This window comes from Amphibalanus amphitrite, unplaced genomic scaffold, assembly GCF_019059575.1.
Source record: "Amphibalanus amphitrite isolate SeventyFive unplaced genomic scaffold, NRLGWU_Aamphi_draft 000112F_arrow, whole genome shotgun sequence".
Lineage (NCBI taxonomy): Eukaryota > Metazoa > Arthropoda > Thecostraca > Balanomorpha > Balanidae > Amphibalanus > Amphibalanus amphitrite.
The window spans coordinates 1071901-1092116 of NW_024881607.1; the positions used below are offsets into that span (position 1 = coordinate 1071901).

Consider the following 20216-nt stretch of genomic DNA (forward strand, 5'->3'; position numbering starts at 1 on the left):
TATAACGATTTTTTATCATCGTTTTCATGACAGGTGATCTGGCGAATGCATCAAACCTGACCGAATTTGCACCAAATCTCGTTTTCATATCTTCATATCATATACCTATTTATTTCAGTGTTTTAATCGAAAATAATGTCTAATAATTGATCAAATCGGCACCGTATCTGGACCAAATGTCTACCAATTGTGTACCAGTTACCTATCATGAAAACGGTTATTCGCAGACATTTGATTGTAGACATTTGGTCTATGTAATTTTCGACCTAAAAGAGAGGTAAAGCCGTCTTGGTTTACGGGGCCTGCTAAGTTGTGAGGATGAGGACACGCACACGTCATTACTTTGAAGGAACGTTGGTGCCCTTACATCATGAGGTAAAAACAACTTTGACAACTTTCAGGATCTATGTTTCTTCTCGCAATGCTGTGGCATAAACATTGCGTTTTTTCTTCTGTCACCACTCATCGCATTGAAATTACAAAAGCATCAAAATTTCAACAACACACTGCTTACGACTTACAACGACTTAGAAGTGTCGGCTCAACGCAGCGAGGGGAGGGGAGGGAGGGGTAGCAACGACCGGCCGCCGTCGGTTCCGTCCGCACATCTGGTTGAGGGGCGTCTCCTGTCGTCATCTGTCATTGTGAATGGGGCCGTGCCGACGTGTCAGAGGGGACGAACGGGGGAAGTCGGTCCAGAGTCACTGCGCCGCGCGGTTGTGTGAGCAAGCCGTGGGCTAGGTACCGCTCCAGGTCAGACCATGGTTGGCACTGAAGAGTGCAGCGACACTGCAGAACTGTGAACGAAGACGGTGAACGGCGAGATGTGGTGACCGCTTGACTGACTGGTGCCCAAAGTCGTGATCTACCGCTGGGGTCAGTGCGTGAGAAGCTGGACTCGGCATCAACGGAGGACGCAGCTCGACGAGGAAGCTATGCTGTGTTGGTAATGAACTAAAGCACTTAACTGTAACGAATCCATGACAGATATGAAATGACGATACTAACTCAAGTTTATTGTAAAAGACAAAGCTTCCAATACACACAATATCTTGATCACTGTCTAGGATATGCAGAATATGACGTAAAAATGACTGAGGTCATCAACCTCCGTCTGAGATTATCCTTAAATTGCCCGGACAATATAATGTCATCAGCCTAATGCTTCATCTGCTTCTGTTCTAGAGGGACGTCTGCCGGTTACGACCGGAAGGTTTCCAACGGGACTTGGCAGAACCCATAACAGCAGTATGAACCCGGCATGGAGTTAATGCGTAATTGCTCGCATGAGCAACCGAAGAGCGACTTCCAGGCGAGGCTGGTAAGCAGTTTATGGGGGTGGAGGTTAGCTTAGAGCTGTTGAATAACCTGTCCTTCACCCAAGTCTTAAGGCTGAAACACACTCTTTCTACAGCCAGAAAATCTCATGCGAGAGCCCATTAATTAAATACATGAAATCACGATCGCATCAACCGCTTACAGGGATGTGCGAACGATTGACGCGATTGTAATAAATTACATGCATTTGAATAGGCTCTCGCATTCCATTTTCTGTCTTCGGAAAGAGCCTCTTTCAGCAGCTCTACTAGACAGCTCTGCTTGTAAAAGGGACTTCATTGTTATCTTGATAAACTAGCAATCAATTTTAATTGTCAAACGGCGTTCATTTATCTGTCAAGTGCTTTCACGAGGAACTTCGTAAGGCGTAATATAGACTTAAAACATTTATTACCTAATGACTTTTCCTGGAATGAGAAATGTTTAGAAGTACAAATTTAATTATTGAATTCTTATTTCCTGTTTTAATTAACTATTCAAAGTATATCACATTCAATTTGTAAGCACTTTTCGTGGAAAAAAGTTATAAATAAGTGTAATTTCATAAAATGGCATTCACCATGTTTCAGCGTAAGCTGAAGTTTCCATATAAGGACATTCCATGTAGTAGCTAGCTGTAAAACCTGATTGATATACCTACAAGTGCACATATTTTTGTTTTTGTGCACAGCCTGGCAGAATTCCTGGAGATGCGCTGGGACATGGATCATAGCAAGGTGGCTCTCAGCGGCAGCTGACCGCTGAGATGTGTCTGAAACAGCCAGAAGGAAGACTCGAGTTGTGGATCCAGGGCACTACTGAACGGAAGGCGGGACCAGCTGTAGGGAGACCACAGCAAAGCCGTCGTTCTCAATCTGCTGAACAGACTCCTGCTGCAGAGGAAAAATTGGGGTTCGACGTGTTAGAACTGGGGTTAGACCAGTTTCCAGTGCTCGTGTTCGTCACCTGTTGTTCGTCACTGCTGTGCTGCTGCTGTATGTCATGTTTGCCACCTGCTAAGCGTTCACAATGTATTTTATGTGAATAATAGCTTTTTTAGTGTTTGTCTTGATTTGTAACGATTATATCAAGTATGTTAACCTTTCATCAAATGAAGGACTCCACATAACAATAGTATAGGCTGTAATGGTACAGACACATACCATGCTTGGCCGACTGTTGTGTATTTATCTAGTCGTTGAAACGTCCTGAAAATCTGGAAATAAACAGGCATGGCCAAATGGATTGGTTCTAATTATTTTCCTGTGCGGTTTTATCGTTTCCCTATTGCGGGGAAACAAGTGGACAATTTTGTTTGTATGTAAACAAGTATGTGTATACAAATATTTGTATGTTTAGAGACAAAATAAATAGTCATTGTCAATTTTAATGGGACCCGATCTGTTTCCCAGTGCGGTTTTTTACTGGCTTCTCCGTACGGGGAAAAAAGCGGACAAGGCATTGGGGCCATTGCCAAGTCGGGGAACGGCCGGGGTTCGCGCGGGGAAAAGGTCTGGGAACGTTAGGGGAAAATCACGATTTCCCCGATCGGGGAAGGTCTCCAGTAAGCATAAACCCGTATAGCCGGGTGGGGGAATGTGCGGGGCTCGCACAGGATCTTCTTGGGGAAAATGTTCGATAGCCCCGTACGGGGAACCGACTTAACAACGGATTTTAACCATAGTCGGCGCGGGGGTAGCTTGGGGGACGTTTGGGGAACGATTGGGCAGTTATACCGTTTCCCCGTACGAATCCCGCACAAAGTTCCCCGTACAAAGTGTCTCAAATCCCAAGCGAACGCTCCGTTTTCCCCAGGAGAACGGTTGGGGTTTCCCCGAGCCTGCCCCAAGCTCGCCATAGGCCTTCCCCGTACGGGGAAAGCTCCGAATTGCTGGCTGGGACCGCTATGGAAGTCCGGTGCAAGTGGCGGCCGGCCTTGTCGATAAATTATTGGGATATTCGAATCTTAGAGTAGACGACGTGGAAGCGCTGGAAACCTTTGCGATTCATTTGAGAGTGTTAAGATTTGCTACTTTAGCCTAAGAAGTGTTTTCTTTTATTATGTATTGTGTGCATCGTGTACCCCGTGCCGGCGCTGGGCTCGCCAGCCGGCCGCCGAGCAGAGCCGCCGCGCCGCTCTGCGGCACAGCCTGCGTTCAGGGGCACGCGCGCCTCGGGATTGGCCGGTTGAATCACGTGGTTCGAGCTGTAGTCGGGCTAGGTCGCGGCCCGCGGCCGTGCGGGGGAGTTGGGCTCCAGCATTGGACGCGGCCGGTTGTGTCGCTGGATCGCAGTGCACACACAGAAATATTGAGCGGAAAAACGGTGTAATTGAAAGTACCAAAAGGAACATTTTTTGGTGTAAAATTACTCTGTTTTCTTGCTAAAAGAACACTTATATGTGTGTTTTGCTAGCTTCGGAGTGTTTCACTATTGTGTAGGAGAACCGCTTTCAGTGTAGCCTTACCACGGATCTCGCGTTACATTTACGCACAAATATGTGTTTTTGGTAAAAAGTACCGAAAGGAACACTCGCGTGGTATTCGTACACAAATTCATGGCGGTAAATTTACACAAATATGACGGTTATCATAACGATTTTTTCTGGTAAAGCCCACAGAATTTGTGAAGCAAGCGACACGCGGCGGGACGTTGTCGCCAGCCGCGAGCCTATAGCTAAATGGAACGAAACATTGTGATGCTCAATGCCTACCCCATGCTGCAAACACGTTTCTTTGTTTGTTTGTCGTTTATTTATAAGAATCGACATCACATCTGACGGAAACAAAAGTTAGATTAGAGCAAAAGCATAACCTTATCATATACATAAGCTGATATTTCAAAACGCATGGGCGCCGCTACAGACCTCATCCACCGCCCGTCTCCAGTCAACTGCCCGTAATTAATAAATGAAAAATATGTCATCTGTACGCACTACTTCACTGTGCCAAAATTATCGTTCATATAATTAGCCATCGGCTCTCTATTGCCTATCTGGCAAAATATTAGTATAACTATGCCTTATCAACCCAAGCATGAAAATGCATCCATTATTTTCATAACACGACAGCAGTTCAGTTGAAAAATTGCAAGCCCACCTTAGCACTCCGACAAAGCTGGATAATTTCCAGCAGCTCCTCTAATGTCGCTCCGCTTCAGATTTCAGACTCGTTCTTGCTTGCAGTTATCAGACGATGACCACAATGCAGTATTTCACTTATCATTCACTCATTCACTCATTACTCAGCTTATCATCCAACTAGATAAACACCATAGCACTGTTTTATCTCACTGATCGCACAAGAATGGGCAAACCGACTCTGCGCACTGCAGCCACAGCACTCCCCCGCCGGCCCCCGCGGCCCTCGGCGCACAACTGACAGATTGCGAAAATGGCGCCGCCGCCGTCAGCGTGAGCTCAAAATTTCGCTAAATTTACATGGGTCGACGTAAACGAATGGTGCTCTGGATGTGTACCGCAATTACCAGTGCGACACAACACTCATTCGCGTATGGATACACTTGCTTTGCATAGAAACATATCAGTTAGGTATTTGAACATCTGTTATGCTGTTACATTATCCTGTTTTGCGTAAAGATGCTTGTGTGGAGTAATAAAACTGCCGATGTTTGTTAGTTAACCAATAAACGTCGCATAAAAACAAACTTATTCTTGATGCCTTTACTTATTATGGCGTTGTGCAACGGATACCTTGCTTGTTTATCGCGAAAGTTCTTAAACTAAAGATATTTTGCTAAGTGAAGCAGAACTTTGAAGGTATTTGAATTATTTACGAGTATATTGAACTTGACATCGCTCAATATTTCTCTGTGTGTGGAAGGATCGGTCTGCCCGGCCGTTTCAGAAACTCAGATCCACAGATTCATGTATAAACGGGTGTCTGAAAATCGGTAGTCGGTCTGCCTGGCTGTCTACCGGGGTAAGGAGGCTCGTTTATACATGCGTCTGCAAAATTAAGGGATCGGTTTGATCTGTAGGTCTCTGTGACAGATTTGGACCCAACGCACCAACTTAACCATTTCACTTTGTACCCGACATCAAGTCGGCTTGAAGGGCGGCATTTTTGGGGTAGTCCTCGAGCATATCTTCTCGGGATTCATTTGTCATATAGGTTAAGGGTAGAGCCGGCACTGCGGCCGTTGCTCCGCTGGCGATTGGTGGCTCTAGAGTCTCTGACAGTGGGCGTTGTTTTCTGGTGAGTGAACTGGTTTGTCTGGTTTTCTGGTTGCTAAAATACATCCTCCTGGTGTATCTATACACTCTTTAACTTGGAATTGTAACAGAGAGGAAGCCTGAATGCATTAGCTGCCCTTCCATGTGGTGCGGGAGCCATTGACGTAAAAACTATTCGTTTACTGCTAGAGAAGTTGCCGTCATTTATGAGGGACAATTGGAGAGTAAGGGTTGACGATGTTGAACATTCGGAACAAAGACAAGCTCAATTCAAGGATTTCGTTCAGTTTATCGAAAGAGAAGCTCGGATCGCGGCCAATCCATCTTACGGTAAACATGTAACTGCTCATAGTGAAACAAAACATATGTTTAGAGAAAGAAGATTCGAACAGGGATTCAATACAAAGGGAAAGCTTTTAGAGGGTAACCTGAGTCCCAATCGTACTTCCGTGTCCTGTTTAGAATGCAAAGGAAATCATGAAGCCTCTGAATGCCCCCAGTTAGATCGGAAGACAAGGGACGAAAAATTAGCTTTTGTTTACTCAAATCGTTTGTGTTTTGCCTGCTTACGTGCGAATCACATTGCAAGGTATTGTAAGGAAAAGAAGACGTGCAGCAAATGTCAAGGTTTACATCCCACTGTCCTCCATGTAAATCTGCCAGAGCCCGCTGTACCCACAGTTACTTCCGGGCATCTGCCAGCTAAAGGGGGAGCAAAACTCCAAGTTGTTCCTGTTCGGATTACTTTACTCGGAGTCACGACAATGACTACTGCCTTCCTTGATTCTGGAAGTACGCATTCGTTCCTTTCAAAGCAGCTGCTTGAGCGCCTGGGAGCTCATCCGAGTGAGAATACGTCGATCACACTTTCGACGATTAATGCGGACCAGATATTTGATACGTGTATCGTTCCGCACGTGATCATAGAAGACTTGGAATACAATAGGGTAGTGTCGGGTAATTTGAACATATTTTTACGTCTTCTCCGTTGTACCAAATTCCAGCTCAACCCTGGATGAAGAAAAACTGTTTCAGTAGCGCATGTGTCACTTGCTTTTACCATGCAAGCCTCATTTTTGGACGAGCCGAGCATACCTTGAATAGCATAGCATCACTTCTCCACCACTGTCACGGTGTGTTCAGATTGCCCCACCGTGGGGTAATTTGAACATACTGCCTTTACCTGCCATAAAAACGATAGTCTCGCCAGCACCGATGTTGTTTGACGCATAAACGAATAGGCAGAGCAATTCTAAACATACCTTCATTTGAAAAATCAACACAACAACAAAAATAACAGTTGCAGAGTATCAATATCTGCACACTGCACACCGGTCAGTTGACACAATTCGCCTCTCTTCAATTAACAGAACGTCTATCATCTCCGTTCGATAAAAACTACCAAACCTTAGGTACTTCACCTGTTATAGTAGTGCCAATCGGAACCTGGACATTCGGAGTTCCGATTCTTTATAATGTCCAATTCGGAATTGATTGCACAAAGGTATAGTAGTCTGGACAAAATTAGACGATGACCTGCCACACTTAAACATTTTCATCAAGTAATCGTGCGTAGCATTGATTGGCGAATGGAAAGCTTGTTAAGCTCTCAATACAAGTAACACTTTCCGGCTGGTGAAATTACATGATAAGCTATATAAAAGACGTTTTGAGTGTTGATAGCTGCATAATTTTCGGACATATTTGGACAAATAGATGACTTTAACATTTTGGACGGAAAATCAACGAAAATGCCGGACATTAGACGGATATTAGACGTAAATTTTCCAAAACTGGCATCACTTATCTGCTACTGCTTTGGGTCGAAGATATTGGCAAAAAAAAAAACTGGGAGCGTTGTTTTTTCGGGGCTATCCCTGTCTTCATTGAAATTCTCACACTATGTTCAAATTACCCCACGCTAAAAGTTATTTTGCCATTTTTAAAAACAGGGTTCAAAGGCAAATTTCTTGGATTGAAGGCACTGATTAGGTCATTGTACAACAAAAGCCGTTGCGTATTAGGCGCTAGCAATGCAAGATTTTGCGCTGCAATGAAGTTGCAATGACGTGTTGTTAGGTGTTTATCCTTGCGAAATTGATTTTTTACACTTTGCGTCAACATCTTCATTCCCTGAAACTCTAAACCCCGTTCATATGATAGCCCTTTTAGTTACGATAATTTCTCTCCTTGGTCTTATTGTCATGCCACTTATGGATTTTCCGTAATTTTGTGTTATTCACACTATGTTCAAATTGCCCCACATGTTCAAAATACCCCACCCTACCCTAACAGGTTAGAATTGCCACCTCTCTTTGTTCTTAATACTATCCCAGTATCAAGTGATGATGCACCAACGGTCGATGATTTACGCATGTGGCCTTATCTTATCGAGGGTGGTGTGCATTTTGAAGAAGATTTCGAAGGAGAAGTGGGTCTCTTGCTTGGTAACAATGTAACAGCGGCGACTGAACCGATTGAGATAATTCCCAGTCAGGACGGTGGCCCATTCGCCATAAAGACCAGGTATGGCTGGGTCTTAGGAGGGGCACTGAGATCAAGTAAGGGCCACCTCAAAGTTCACAGGATCGACGCCATTTGTAATGACGATTTATATGGGAACCGAGCCGAATATAAAATGGGTCCTTCTGCTGAAGACCTCCGATGGCATTCCATTGTGGAATCGTCTTATAAATTCCAAGATGGGCAGTACCAAATAGCGTTACCTTTTCGTAATACCAGTCCTGTGTTACCCTACAATAAGGCGGCCGCTTACAAGCGTTTGGAGCAGCTGAAGCGGAAATTCCAGAAACATGAGACATTTGCTATAGAATATGCCAAGCAGGTTGAAAAACTTTTAGAAAAAGGGTACGCTGAGAATGTTCCGGAGTATGCACCCAACCAAAGAGGTGGTGTGTGGTACCTGCCTCACCACGGAGTAGAAAGTCCAATGAATGGGAATAAAATTCGTTTGGTGTTTGACTGTGCCTGTCAGTTCGGAGGAACAAGCCTGAATGAAGAATTGCTGCAAGGTCCCGATTTTGCGAACTCTGTCTGATGTGTTGCTTCGCTTTCGGAAAGAATCAACTGCACTCATGGCAGACATTGAGGGCATGTTCCTGCAAGTGAAAGTTCCGGACGAGCAGCGCGATTTTTTGCGCTTCTTGTGGTGGCCGAACGGCGACATTTTGCGAAGCCCCAAAGAGTACCGCATGACGGTTCATGACTTCTGGGCAACATCGTCTCCCAGTTGTGCGAATTTCGCCCTCCGCCGGGCGGCTGCTGACTTCGGCCCGCTGTATCATCTCGAAGTGGCTGAAACGGTCTTTCACAACTTTTATGTTGATGACTGTCTTGTATCACGAAGTAAGGAGGAAGATATGATTGAGCTGTCGTCTAATCTGAAGCAAATGTGTGCGAGAGGAGGTTTCAACCTTACAAAGTTCATCAGCAACAGTTTACCGGTGATGGCTCGATTCCGAATGGTGACCTCTCACCAAGAGTCCAGAATTTGGAGTTTGCATCAGACATCCTCCCTACAGACAGGGCTCTCGGTGTGAGTTGGAATGTCCAAACAGACAGGTTGGGATACTTGGTAGAGCTCGACAAATTTGTACAGAAACCATTGACTAGAAGAGGAATGCTTTCGGCTAGAGCCGCCTTCTATGACCCCCTAGGCCTTGCTGCCCCATTTATCATGCGGGCACGTATGCTTCTGCAAGAGCTGACACGCTTGCAGTTGGGCTGGGATGAAACAGTGCCCCAGGAATATTCTAAGCAGTGGAAGCTTTGGGTAGCAGATCTGCAGATAATCGACCAATACAATGTTCCCAGAAGTGTTTTACCGGACAGGCTTTAGGGTGTGAGTACGCTGGAGCTTCATCATTTCTCGGATGCCAGCGAGAGGGGCTATGGAGCAGTCTCCTATTTGCGAGTCGTCGATCAGAAGGGTGGTGTGTCTTGCAATTTGTTGTTGAGCAAGTCGCACCTAGCCCCCATCAAGCCGCTTAGCGTCCCGCGACTTGAACTATCTGCTGCGACGCTCGCGGTCAAGGTCAATCTGGAAATTGAAAGATCGTTTAAATTTGAAGTTAGACCACACATTTACTTCTGGACGGACAGTACGACGGTCCTAAAGTATAGTAACAATGAAGCCGCTCGGTTCCACGTGTTTGTGGCAAACCGAATAGCAATAATTAGAGACGGCTCATCTATACATCAGTGGAGATGGGTCCCTTCAGAGGAAAATCCCGCCGACTTGCTATCTCGTGGGTGCGATGTTAACACCCTCCTTCGGCACACGGCTTGGAGACATGGCCCTCGATTCTTACAGGAGTCTGAGGAAATGTGGCCTCAGCCTCCTAAGCAAGCAGTTAATTCACGTGATCCAGAAATCAAGGTAAATACTACCACAGTGACCCCATGTGACGATATTCAAAGTCCGATCCAGGAGCTGGCAGCATATTATTCATCGTGGCAACGTTTAAAACGGGCTGTTGCATGGATACGACGCGTTATTGCATCTCTTGTTGCCAAGAAACGGCAAATTTGGCCACGTGAGCTTACCGCTGGTGAAATGGGTGCAGCTGAAAGAGTTATTATACAAGTTTAGAGCACTCATTATGCCTCAGAAATTGCCAATCTTCGGAATGGCAGCGAAGTGCGGGCGTCCAGCCATATCGCCTCCTTGGATCCCAAATACGAAGACGGGATTTTGAGAGTGGGAGGCCGTTTGGGCCACGCCACCGGACTGGAGTACGACAGCAGACACCCATTTATCATTCCGGGTAAGGAACGAGTAACGGAGCTGATCATACAGCATCATCACGAGAGAGTGGGACACGAAGGTCGGCAACATGTTCTTGCGGAGTTGTGGAAGAGCTTTTGGGTTGTCAGAGGTAACGCAGCAGTACGAAGATGCCTTCGCCAATGCGTCAGCTGCCGGAGGCGTATGCGTCCTACAGAGACCCAGAAGATGGCCGACTTGCCGGCGGACAGAGTTCAGCATGCAGCGTATCCATGGGTCAGCACAGGAGTGGACCTCTTTGGACCATTCTACACGAAGAGAGGTCGCGCGCAAGTGAAACGGTACGGAGTCATCTTTACATGTTTAACTATGCGCGCTGTGCACCTAGAGGTAGCCGAAAGTTTATCGACGGATTCATTCATATGTGCCTTGCGGCGTTTCATAGCAAGGCGCGGTTCGCACGTTCGCATAAGATCAGACAACGGTACAAATTTCACTGGTGCGGATCGTGAACTGAAGAGAGAACTGGACATGCTTGTAGAATCGGAGTCCAAAATCTTCCGAGAAACAGTTCATCGCGGCATAGATTGGCGTTGGAACCAGGGGGATGTCGTCCCGGTTCTTCCCATGTATTATTCGCCAATCAGCTTAACACTACCGGTGACGTCACTGGAGGACCGCCAATCGGGGCCGGCCGGGCCCGTAGAAGGCCAAACGCAGACGGTTTAGCCTCCAGAGGGCAAAAACTCCAAAAATAGCCGTTTTTACGAAAAACGTTTTTTCGGCAATAACTTTTGACTCAAAAGAGCTATGACATTACTTTTGCCAGCATCGTGTTCCTCTCGTCGAGACGCGTCGAATGAACTATAATTTGACCTTGAAAGGTCAAATTTAAAATTTGACCTCAGGTCAAGGTCATGACCTGACCGGAAAAGGTCATGTTGCATATCAGTCGATCCGCAACGTCGAGCCGAACACATCTAAGGTGTTTTCAGCGCTCTAGCACGCCTCTATCAGAAGCTATCATCGAAAAACTGTTAGATTCTGTTCGTGACCTGAGATGACCTCGGGGACATAACGAGGGGTCACAGTTGCGATTTTCTGGTTCAGTGTGTCTATTTTACCTACATCTCGATGATTGAGAGTGTCTAGAATAGCGTTCGTGCAAAACAGACGCTTTTCAATTTTCTCCCATTGACTTATAATGGAGAGGCCGCAAAATTGACCTGACCTTAGGTCACCGATATCAAAATTCCGAGATATACATTTTATAGATAGTGTTGCTCTAATCAATCGCTGAAAGTTTCAAGGCAATCGTTCAGTCGGTGTAGCTATGACGAACATTCTTATTTTTTCTGAGGTGAGGTCACTTGGCGTGACCTGGTGACCTGACCTAAGGTGACCTGGGTCTGAAATTTTCACAACATGTGCGGAAAAGATGCACAAACAGGTGTGCCAAAAACGGCGGCGCTCCGCGCCGCCGTTTTTGAGATATCTGCGAAAAACCGCAAGGGGGGCGGGGTGTTCAAACACCCCCCCCCGGCCCGGCGCGGGTTAAGCATTTAGACAAGGTCGGGTCAGGTCAGATCAGGTCAACCGGTAGGGGTTGTGACGGGTATTCGTAATACGTGTCAACCGCCTCGGACAGCTTCGTAACATGTTACGAAGGCACCAAAACTACTTCGAAAATGTTCAAATGGTTGCTAAATTCGAATTCAGCTCCAAAAACTAGCCTAGAGACATGTAAAACTCGAAAAGTGAACCGAGGTCACCCGAGGTCACCAAAGGTCAATGACCTGAGCTGACCTTCAGGTGACCTTGACACCCACCCTCATGCATGGGAGCAACATCAAATCACATGTTTGAACGTTTGAAACCACGAAAAGCTTGAAAACGCGCGGCTAATGCGAGCCGACATGCGCCGAACCGCGATTTCGGCTAAACATGGTCACAGAAAAGAGGTCACAGGTCAAAGGTCATTGGGGTCAGGGTCATTAAATTTTCAGGGTAGGTGTAAAATTGATCAATGCGAGGGTACTGCAAGTTTCGTCGCGATCGGCCGCTTTTTACGCGAGTTATTCGCGAAAAACCTTAGGGGGGTTGCATCAACCCCCCCTATGCCGGCGAGGGTTAAGAAGTACTGGTTTCGGGACCTCATTCAGGGGTGACGGTTGCACTCAGAGGTGGCAGTGTTATGCCCTCAGCTAGGCACCGGTGTGGGGCATTCACAGCCTCCGGTGAGGGCCCTCGCAGGCGCCGTTGTGGGGGCCTTCAACCATTGGTTTAGCTGGTCATCGCAGGCGTGTGTGGAACCCTTAGAGCTGCTGGTCCCTGATAGGCCGGTAAGGGCCCTCAGAGGCCGGCAAGTAGCCCTCGGAGGTCGCCAATAGCCCTCGGAGGTCGCCAATAGCTGTCAACGGAGCCCCATTCACGTGGGGACAGCGTCTCCCCGAGGCCTCGGGGAGCAAAGTGCTCCATCATCACGTACCCGCCGATGCGTGCCAACCGACTGCGACACCACCTACACCACAAGAGGGACGCCAACACCACCCACCGGTTTTTTGACGGCGGGGCGCAGTAACCCGGCATGCTGCGCCCTGCTACTACTCCGCGCCGGAGACGTCGAAAGAAACCCAGGACCGCCCCCGGAACGAGGTAATGGGAGGCGCCGACGCCCAGGCCGTCGAAGAGGTAGGACAGAGGACGCTGTACCGGAGGCGCTACAAGTCATGCAGTTCAACTGCAACGGACTCAACGCCAGGCTAACCGAGCTGAAGCCAGGCCGTCGAAGAGGTAGGACAGAGGACGCTGTACCGGAGGCGCTACAAGTCATGCAGTTCAACTGCAACGGACTCAACGCCAGGCTAACCGAGCTGAAGAGAGCCGTAGCCAGAGTCAGGCCCCACATCATCCTACTGCAAGAGACGCTGCTAACGCCGACGCAGCCCCCGCCTCGCATCCAGGGCTACAACGTGGCGGCAAGGCAAGACCACGACCAGCCAGCGCCACCAACCCCCGCAAGCTCTGGCCGGCCAGTTTCTCCAGAGTCCCCAGCTCCTCCAACGCTGTCACCGATAGGTCCACCCAGTCGCGCGAGCCCGCCATGGAGCGACCCGCCTACACTGACGCCGATCGCAACAACTTCGGCCCTGGACCTGTCCACGGACACACCGGAGCCTCCGCTCCTCTCACCGATTCCGACGGCCTCACCTCGACGGACCCGCCGCGGGAGAGCCACGGCAACGCCGGTGACCCCGACCCGCCGCACTCGCGCCAGGAGACGCCGCCAAGCTGCGCCGGCCGCACCGGCGACATCACCCGGACGGGCCGCACCGGCGCCGGCGACAGCTCCGACCGGCAGAAGTGGAAGGGCCAGCCAGGGAGGCATCATCACCCTCATCAGAGATGACGTGCCCTACACAGCGAGACCGTCTCCATACCAACCGACACAACCCGATCTCAACACGTACTGTACGGCAACCACCATCCATGTCCGAGGTACGACCGACACCACCATCGTCAACCTATACATACCACCGGCAAGAAGGACGCCAGGACAAGGCACTCAACAGCAGATCTTTCAGCCAGACTGTCTCCAGACCAACGGACCTACCATCATCGGAGGAGATGTGAACGCGCACAACAACAGCTGGGACATCCACCAACCAGAAGACGCTGAAGGTCATGCGATCGAGGCGTGGGCGACAGAACGCGGGCTGACCATAGCCAACAGCGGGCAGCACACCCGTGTTAACCCAAGCACAGGTGGTCGGTCGACCCCGGACCTCACCCTCATCTCTGGCGACCTGGCTGGCGGAGCCGAATGGGAGACTGGACCTGGTCTGGGCTCTGACCACCTCCCGATCTACCTGACGCTGCCAACCATCAATCAACGACCCAAGAGGAAGGGACCGGGCCGCTTCCGGCAGCAGAAAGCAGACTGGGAGGCGTTCCGCCGGCATCTGGACACCGAGATCAGCAAGTGGCCAAGCCATGACGCCCCCCTCCACCAAGAGGAAAGCCGACTCACTGGGGCCATCATCACAGCCGCGAAGCGCAGCATCCCGTTCGGGAACGGGGGAGGAGGCAAGCCCCCCTTTTGGAACGAGTCGTGCCAAGAAGCGGTCGACCTACGCGAAGGAGCACAGTCCAGAGCTTCCGACCCGGACCACACGGCAGACGACATCACTGCCGCACGCGAAGCTCGACAGAACGCCACCAACACCATCAACAGAGAAAAAACAGCCTACGTCAACAGACAGCTGGAGGAGATGGGAGCTGACACCGACCTCTGGAGAACCATCAAGATCCTCGACGGCCGCGTCCCACCAGCAAAACCGGCCGTTCCCATACAACGACCACCGACAGCCGGCCAGACAGCACCGACCAAGGCGGCGGTGACAGACAGAGAGAAGGCCGACCTCTTCTGCCAGACCTACGCTGCCGTCTCGAGACTGCCCAAACGGAAGCAGGAAGACCATGCCATCAAACTCAGCTCACGCCGCGCCGGGAAGACCTGCGAGTGCGGCGACACCAAGGAAGGGTTCTGCTCTCCCTTCTCCCGCCGCGAGCTACAACACGCTCTCTCCAAGCTGAAGCCCGGAAAGAGCCCCGGCCCGGACATGGTGTCCAACGACATGCTCCGACAACTGAGCCCCACCGGCGAGACGGAGCTGCTCCGGGTCCTAAACCGTAGCTGGACCGAAGGCACGGTCCCCGCCAGCTGGCGCGCCGCAGAGATAGTCGCCACCATTCTTATGATAGGTGAGGAAGTTGTGTACCAGTCGGATGAAATTATTTCGGCGCTAGAGCAGCATTACCAGGAACTCTTTACGCAAAACACGGGCTACTCAAGGGATAGCATGACTGACTATCTACAAAGCGTTCCGCTGCCGAGACTATCGGATGCGCAATCTAGAATGGTAGAAAAGGACCTGACGATTAATGAAATAGGAGAGACTTTGATGGGGTTGAAAAACAACAGAACTCCAGGATCAGATGGTTTCCCTTACGAGTTTTTCAAGATTTTTTGGCGTGAGTTGAAATATTTTGTGCTTAGATCACTAAATGAAGGTATAAAAACGGGAAAGCTAACAATCACTCAGAGGGAAGGTATTATAACCTTGGTACCCAAGCCCACAAAGGAACGAAACTTGATCTCTAGTTGGAGACCTATAACTCTATTGAATTCAACGTATAAGATTCTTTCAGCAACAATTGCTAATAGGTTAAAAAAAGGTATTAAACACAATAATTCACCCAGATCAAACAGCATTTTTAAAAAATAGGTTTATAGGGGAGAATACAAGGATAGTTTATGACATTTTGAGAGACACTCATCGCAGAGAGGAAAGGGGACTTTTACTGTCAGTGGATTTTAAAACCGCGTTTGACGTGATGAGCTGGCAATTTATCGAGCAATGCCTGAACAAATTCAATTTTGGGAAAAAATTCATAGACATGTTCTTGTGTTTGCATAACGATATCTTCTCACGCCTGATATATAATGGACATGCGTCAAAAGGGGTGATACGGCTAGAAAGAGGATGTAGACAGGGCGATCCGATATCGTGCTATTTTTTTATTATAGGAGCGGAAGTGTTAGCCGCGAAAATAAGGCAGAACAAAGACATTACAGGAATCGTGACAAATAGTTCACACGTTAAGATAGTCCAATATGCGGATGATACGACATTCTTCCTCGATGGTTCGGAGAAAAGCCTAAGGGCTGTTTTCGGAGAGCTGGGATGGTATGCAAAATTTTCAGGATTACATCCTAACGTATCCAAGTCAAACGCCATGTGGCTAGGAAATATGGCCTTCTCAGACACGACAATCTGTCAAGATATTGCTCTGAACTGGGGAACAAGAATTAAACTGTTAGGAATAGTGTTTACGCCTTTCTGTTCAAACATAGTAGAACAAAATCTTACGTTGAAGAGAGATGCAATTCTTAGGATTATTGGAATGTGGCAAACCAGAAATCTTTCACTGATGGGCAAGATCACTATCTTTAAAACTCTGCTATTATCTCAAATCACGCACGTATTATACTCTCTCCCGAGTCCGAGTGACGACCTTATAGGTGAGCTAAATAAAATATTTTTCACGTTTGTATGGGGTTCTAAAAGAAATCCACTTAAGAGAGCGAGACTTTGCCAAACTGTTGAAAAAGGTGGCTTAGGCATGATTGATCTCAGCAGCTATATAATGTCTTTGAAGCTAGTTTGGATTAGGAGACTAGTTTCGGAAAAAAAAATGGAACATGGCATTCGCTTGTGCCGGAAGATATAAAGAAAGAATTCGTTTGGGATTATGGAGTCAGAGCATTAAAACAAGTTGTGGATAAAGTCGAGAACCCCTTCTGGAAGGATGTATTATCGGCTTGGATGATCTTCACAAAAGCATTTCATATAATGGAAGAACAAATACACTGCGAAAACATTTTCCACTCGGACTTTACTAAATTTAAAACAAAGGAATATGAAAGTTGGAAGAGAAAAGGTATACGACGTATTGGTGATCTTTTTGAAGGTCATAAATTAATGACATGGAGAAGATTTAAGGAGTTTTACCGCATCAATTGCAACTTTCTAGAGTACGTCGGACTGATACATAGTCTGCCAAGGCATCTACAGAAGAATCAGCCTGAAGTGTGGAAGTATGAACAGCCTTCAATATCAGCACGAATAAGGTATATTTTGAATAATAAGGCGTTCACTAATTTTTTTGCTGAAAGTTTGATGCAGAATAACGGGGGTAAGAAGGATATCAACAGAATAAAAAGTAAGTGGATACGAGATATGAATCATTACGAGCAGTTCTCGGTTCTGTCAGTAAAGCGTTGCGTTGTATCAACGAAATATGTAAGTTTTCAATATAGATTAGTGATGCGCGTGCTTACGACAAATACATTCTTGAGTTTGATAAACATAAAGGAAAATGACAAATGCTCCTTTTGTGGCATTGAAGCGGAATCATTGATTCATCTATTTCTCAATTGCGAAAATGTAGTAAGCTTTTGGAATAAAATATCGGAGAGCCTACAAAGGATTGGTATGAGCGAGATATCAAAGAAACAAAAAAATTTTGGGGACAACGATAATTTACTTATTACCCATATCACTACCTTGGCAAAATATTATATTTATCAATGTAAATGGGGCGAAACAAAGCCTAGTTTTGTTCAGTTCATGAACCGTTTGAAACAAGATATGGAAATTGAGCATTACATTGCTAAAAAGAATAACAAGGAGGAGTGTTTCCATAGGAAATGGGCTATGATGAGACCTTTGCAAAGGTAAAAGTGACTAATGAACATGAATCAGCCACCGCTCCTATGACCCATCCGGGCCAACCCGGGACCGGTCTCTTCGACTGGGGCCGGTCGGCCGGCCGGGCGTGCGGGGCGCCGGCCCTACAAGTCGACGGCTCGCACGCCCGGCCGGTGGATAGGGGGAGCCGCCCACGATACCGTTCGCCGGGCGGCTCGGGCGGTGGCTGATGGCCCTTTTGGGACTGTGTAAAATATGGATGTGAGCGGACTGTTTGAGCGTTCTGTTTGTCAAGTGGCTATGTTAATAAACGTTGAAAAAAAACAATGTTCTAGCCATTCCTACGCCCATGTTTATGTGGATGGTTTTATGTGTGTTTTAGGTGTATTTAGGTTTAAGATGTGTCTTTAACGCATATCAGTTGATGATATTAGTAATACATTTTATTTTGTGTTTTTTTATGGTAAGGTGCAAAGCAGCCAATTTTTGTGCGGTTTGACGTGGAAAGCCCCCGCAGACCCCAGTGGGGTGCGGGATGTGTTGGGCGGCAAGGCTGTGAAAAAAATTGCGGCCGTGCAGATAGCGGGTTCTATGTACATAGATACCTGGGTCCCATTCATGCTCTGTATCCTCTCGTATCGTTTCCATGGCCTTGTCGGTAGCGTGCACCACCTGGTGGAAGCGTGACACGGGATTGTCGAGTAGCGCCGTCACAGTGCACGCCATTGTGGACGCCGGGGAGCTCATCAGCGCCGCGCCGTGGCTGGACAAGCTCGCTTCACTCGCCACAGGCCTGGACAAGCTCACCACACTCCGAACGGCCTGGACAAGCTCGCTTCACTCGTCACAGGCCTGGACAAGCTCACTTCACTCGTCACAGGCCTGGACAAGCTCACCACACTCCGAACGGCCTGGACAAGCTCACTTCACTCGCCACAGGCCTGGACAAGCTCACCACACTCCGAACGGCCTGGACAAGCTCGCTTCACTCGTCACAGGCCTGGACAAGCTCACTTCACTCGCCACAGGCCTGGACAAGCTCACTTCACTCGTCACAGGCCTGGACAAGCTCACTTCACTCGCCACAGGCCTGGACAAGCTCACCACACACCGAAAGGCCTGGACACACTCACTACACTCGTACTCAGGCACTGTTTTTTTTTTCAGAGTGTCCGGCGGGACAGTTCCGACGGGACAGTTCTGGAGTCTCCGGCGGGACAGTTTCGACAGCACCGCCAGGCCGCGCTCACAGCAGTCCGATCGGCATGACGGCGCCCACAGTCTGATGGGGATGGCGGCCGGCAGCCGACGGTCGGCCGGCCCGGCGTCTGGCCACTGCACTGGCGGCCCACTGCAGCCGACGGGGACCACAGCCAAGGGCGACGACGTTCGGCGCAGCGGCGGTCAGTAGCCCACGCCGCTCAGCGGCCGCCACTACCGCACTTCGTCGGCAACAAGGTGTGCCACGCTGTGGCGGCAATTGGCTGATTAATGAGACGCTAGTGAGGCCAGGGTGCGGCTGGTGGCAGCCAGTGGCAGGGCCTCCAGCCGTGGGGTCGCGCACCGCGCACCGCCCGCCCTCTGCGGACCCATCCGGCCGGCATCGATCGGCGCCGGCCGGAGGCGGCACCCGCCCCAATCCGATGTGCGGCAGCCGGCCGCTCCGACGGTGGCACAGAGAAGACGGCTGATCTCCCCTGGCCGCCTGCCGCAGGCGACCAGCAATCGATGGTGATGACGAGCACAAACAATAAGCTGATCTTCAGCGCATGGGTAGGCGGCACCAGTCGCATTTCACTATCCCAACGGACCCACGTCTGCCGTGATCCCCCACTTTAGACAGGAGCGGAGTATTCTGGGAAGCGAACGGTTGGGGTTGAGGTCCCCAGACCTTGCCCTAAGATAAGATAAGATGTGTATTATATCATCGATCTACTTGACACAGCGGCCGTGTGGCTTTTCACAATGACGCGTCGTGAAGTAAAACATGTGCAATGAAGGGGAGCAAGTAAAGCATATAAAACAGAGACGGCCGCACGGCGCACGTCATGGCACAGATGGGGTATAATAAATGAGTGACTCGCAATATCAGGCTTGTGTCCTCTATTGGCCAGCGGATGCTCGTTGAATCGCCGCTTTCAGAGCGTGACGCGTAGTTTCTGGGATTTATACCTATGTTGTTCACAACTTTCACGCCTCGATAGCACAGCCGTCGTCGGCCAGCCTCTGTCCTAATTCGCGGTAGAGAGAGAGAGAGAGAGAGAGAGAGAGAGAGAGAGAGAGAGAGGAGAGAGAGAGAGAGAGAGAGAGAGAGAGAGAGAGAGAGAGAGAGAGAGACAGAGAGACAGAGAGACAGAGAGACAGAGAGACAGAGAGACAGAGAGAGAGAGAGAGAGAGAGAGAGAGAGAGAGAGAGAGAGAGAGAGAGAGAGAGAGAGAGAGAGAGAGAGAGAGAGAGAGAGAGAGAGAGAGAGAGAGAGAGAGAGAGAGAGAGAGAGAGAGAGAGACCCAGTAAACATGCCGACGTCGGCCCGACGTCGGCCGACGTCGGGGTGACGTCGGCATCTCGGCATCGGCATGCCGACGTCGGCCCGACGTCGCACAGTGGGGATTTTCCGATCTAGCACGTATTTATTCGTAGAGGGCAACCATATGTATAATTGTAGCCAGATTGTGCACAGAT

General features: G+C 48.9%; 1 protein-coding gene and 1 long non-coding RNA gene across 2 annotated transcripts in view; one reads left to right on the top strand and one right to left on the bottom strand.

Moving 5' to 3' along the window:
- LOC122381035 (inaD-like protein) overlaps positions 1-18872 on the bottom strand; it is a 197914-nt gene extending 179042 nt beyond the window's left edge. Inside the window, exon 1 of the mRNA XM_043364724.1 lies at positions 18139-18872. Within this exon, the coding sequence (XP_043220659.1) occupies positions 18139-18280 (142 nt within the window). The 5' untranslated portion in view covers positions 18281-18872. The remainder of the gene's footprint in view (positions 1-18138) is intronic.
- Positions 581-2705, top strand: LOC122381029. Its single transcript, XR_006256451.1, has 3 exons — positions 581-946; positions 1186-1321; positions 2009-2705. It is a non-coding gene; the product is annotated as an uncharacterized LOC122381029 (long non-coding RNA).
- Positions 18873-20216: the final 1344 nt, after the last annotated feature.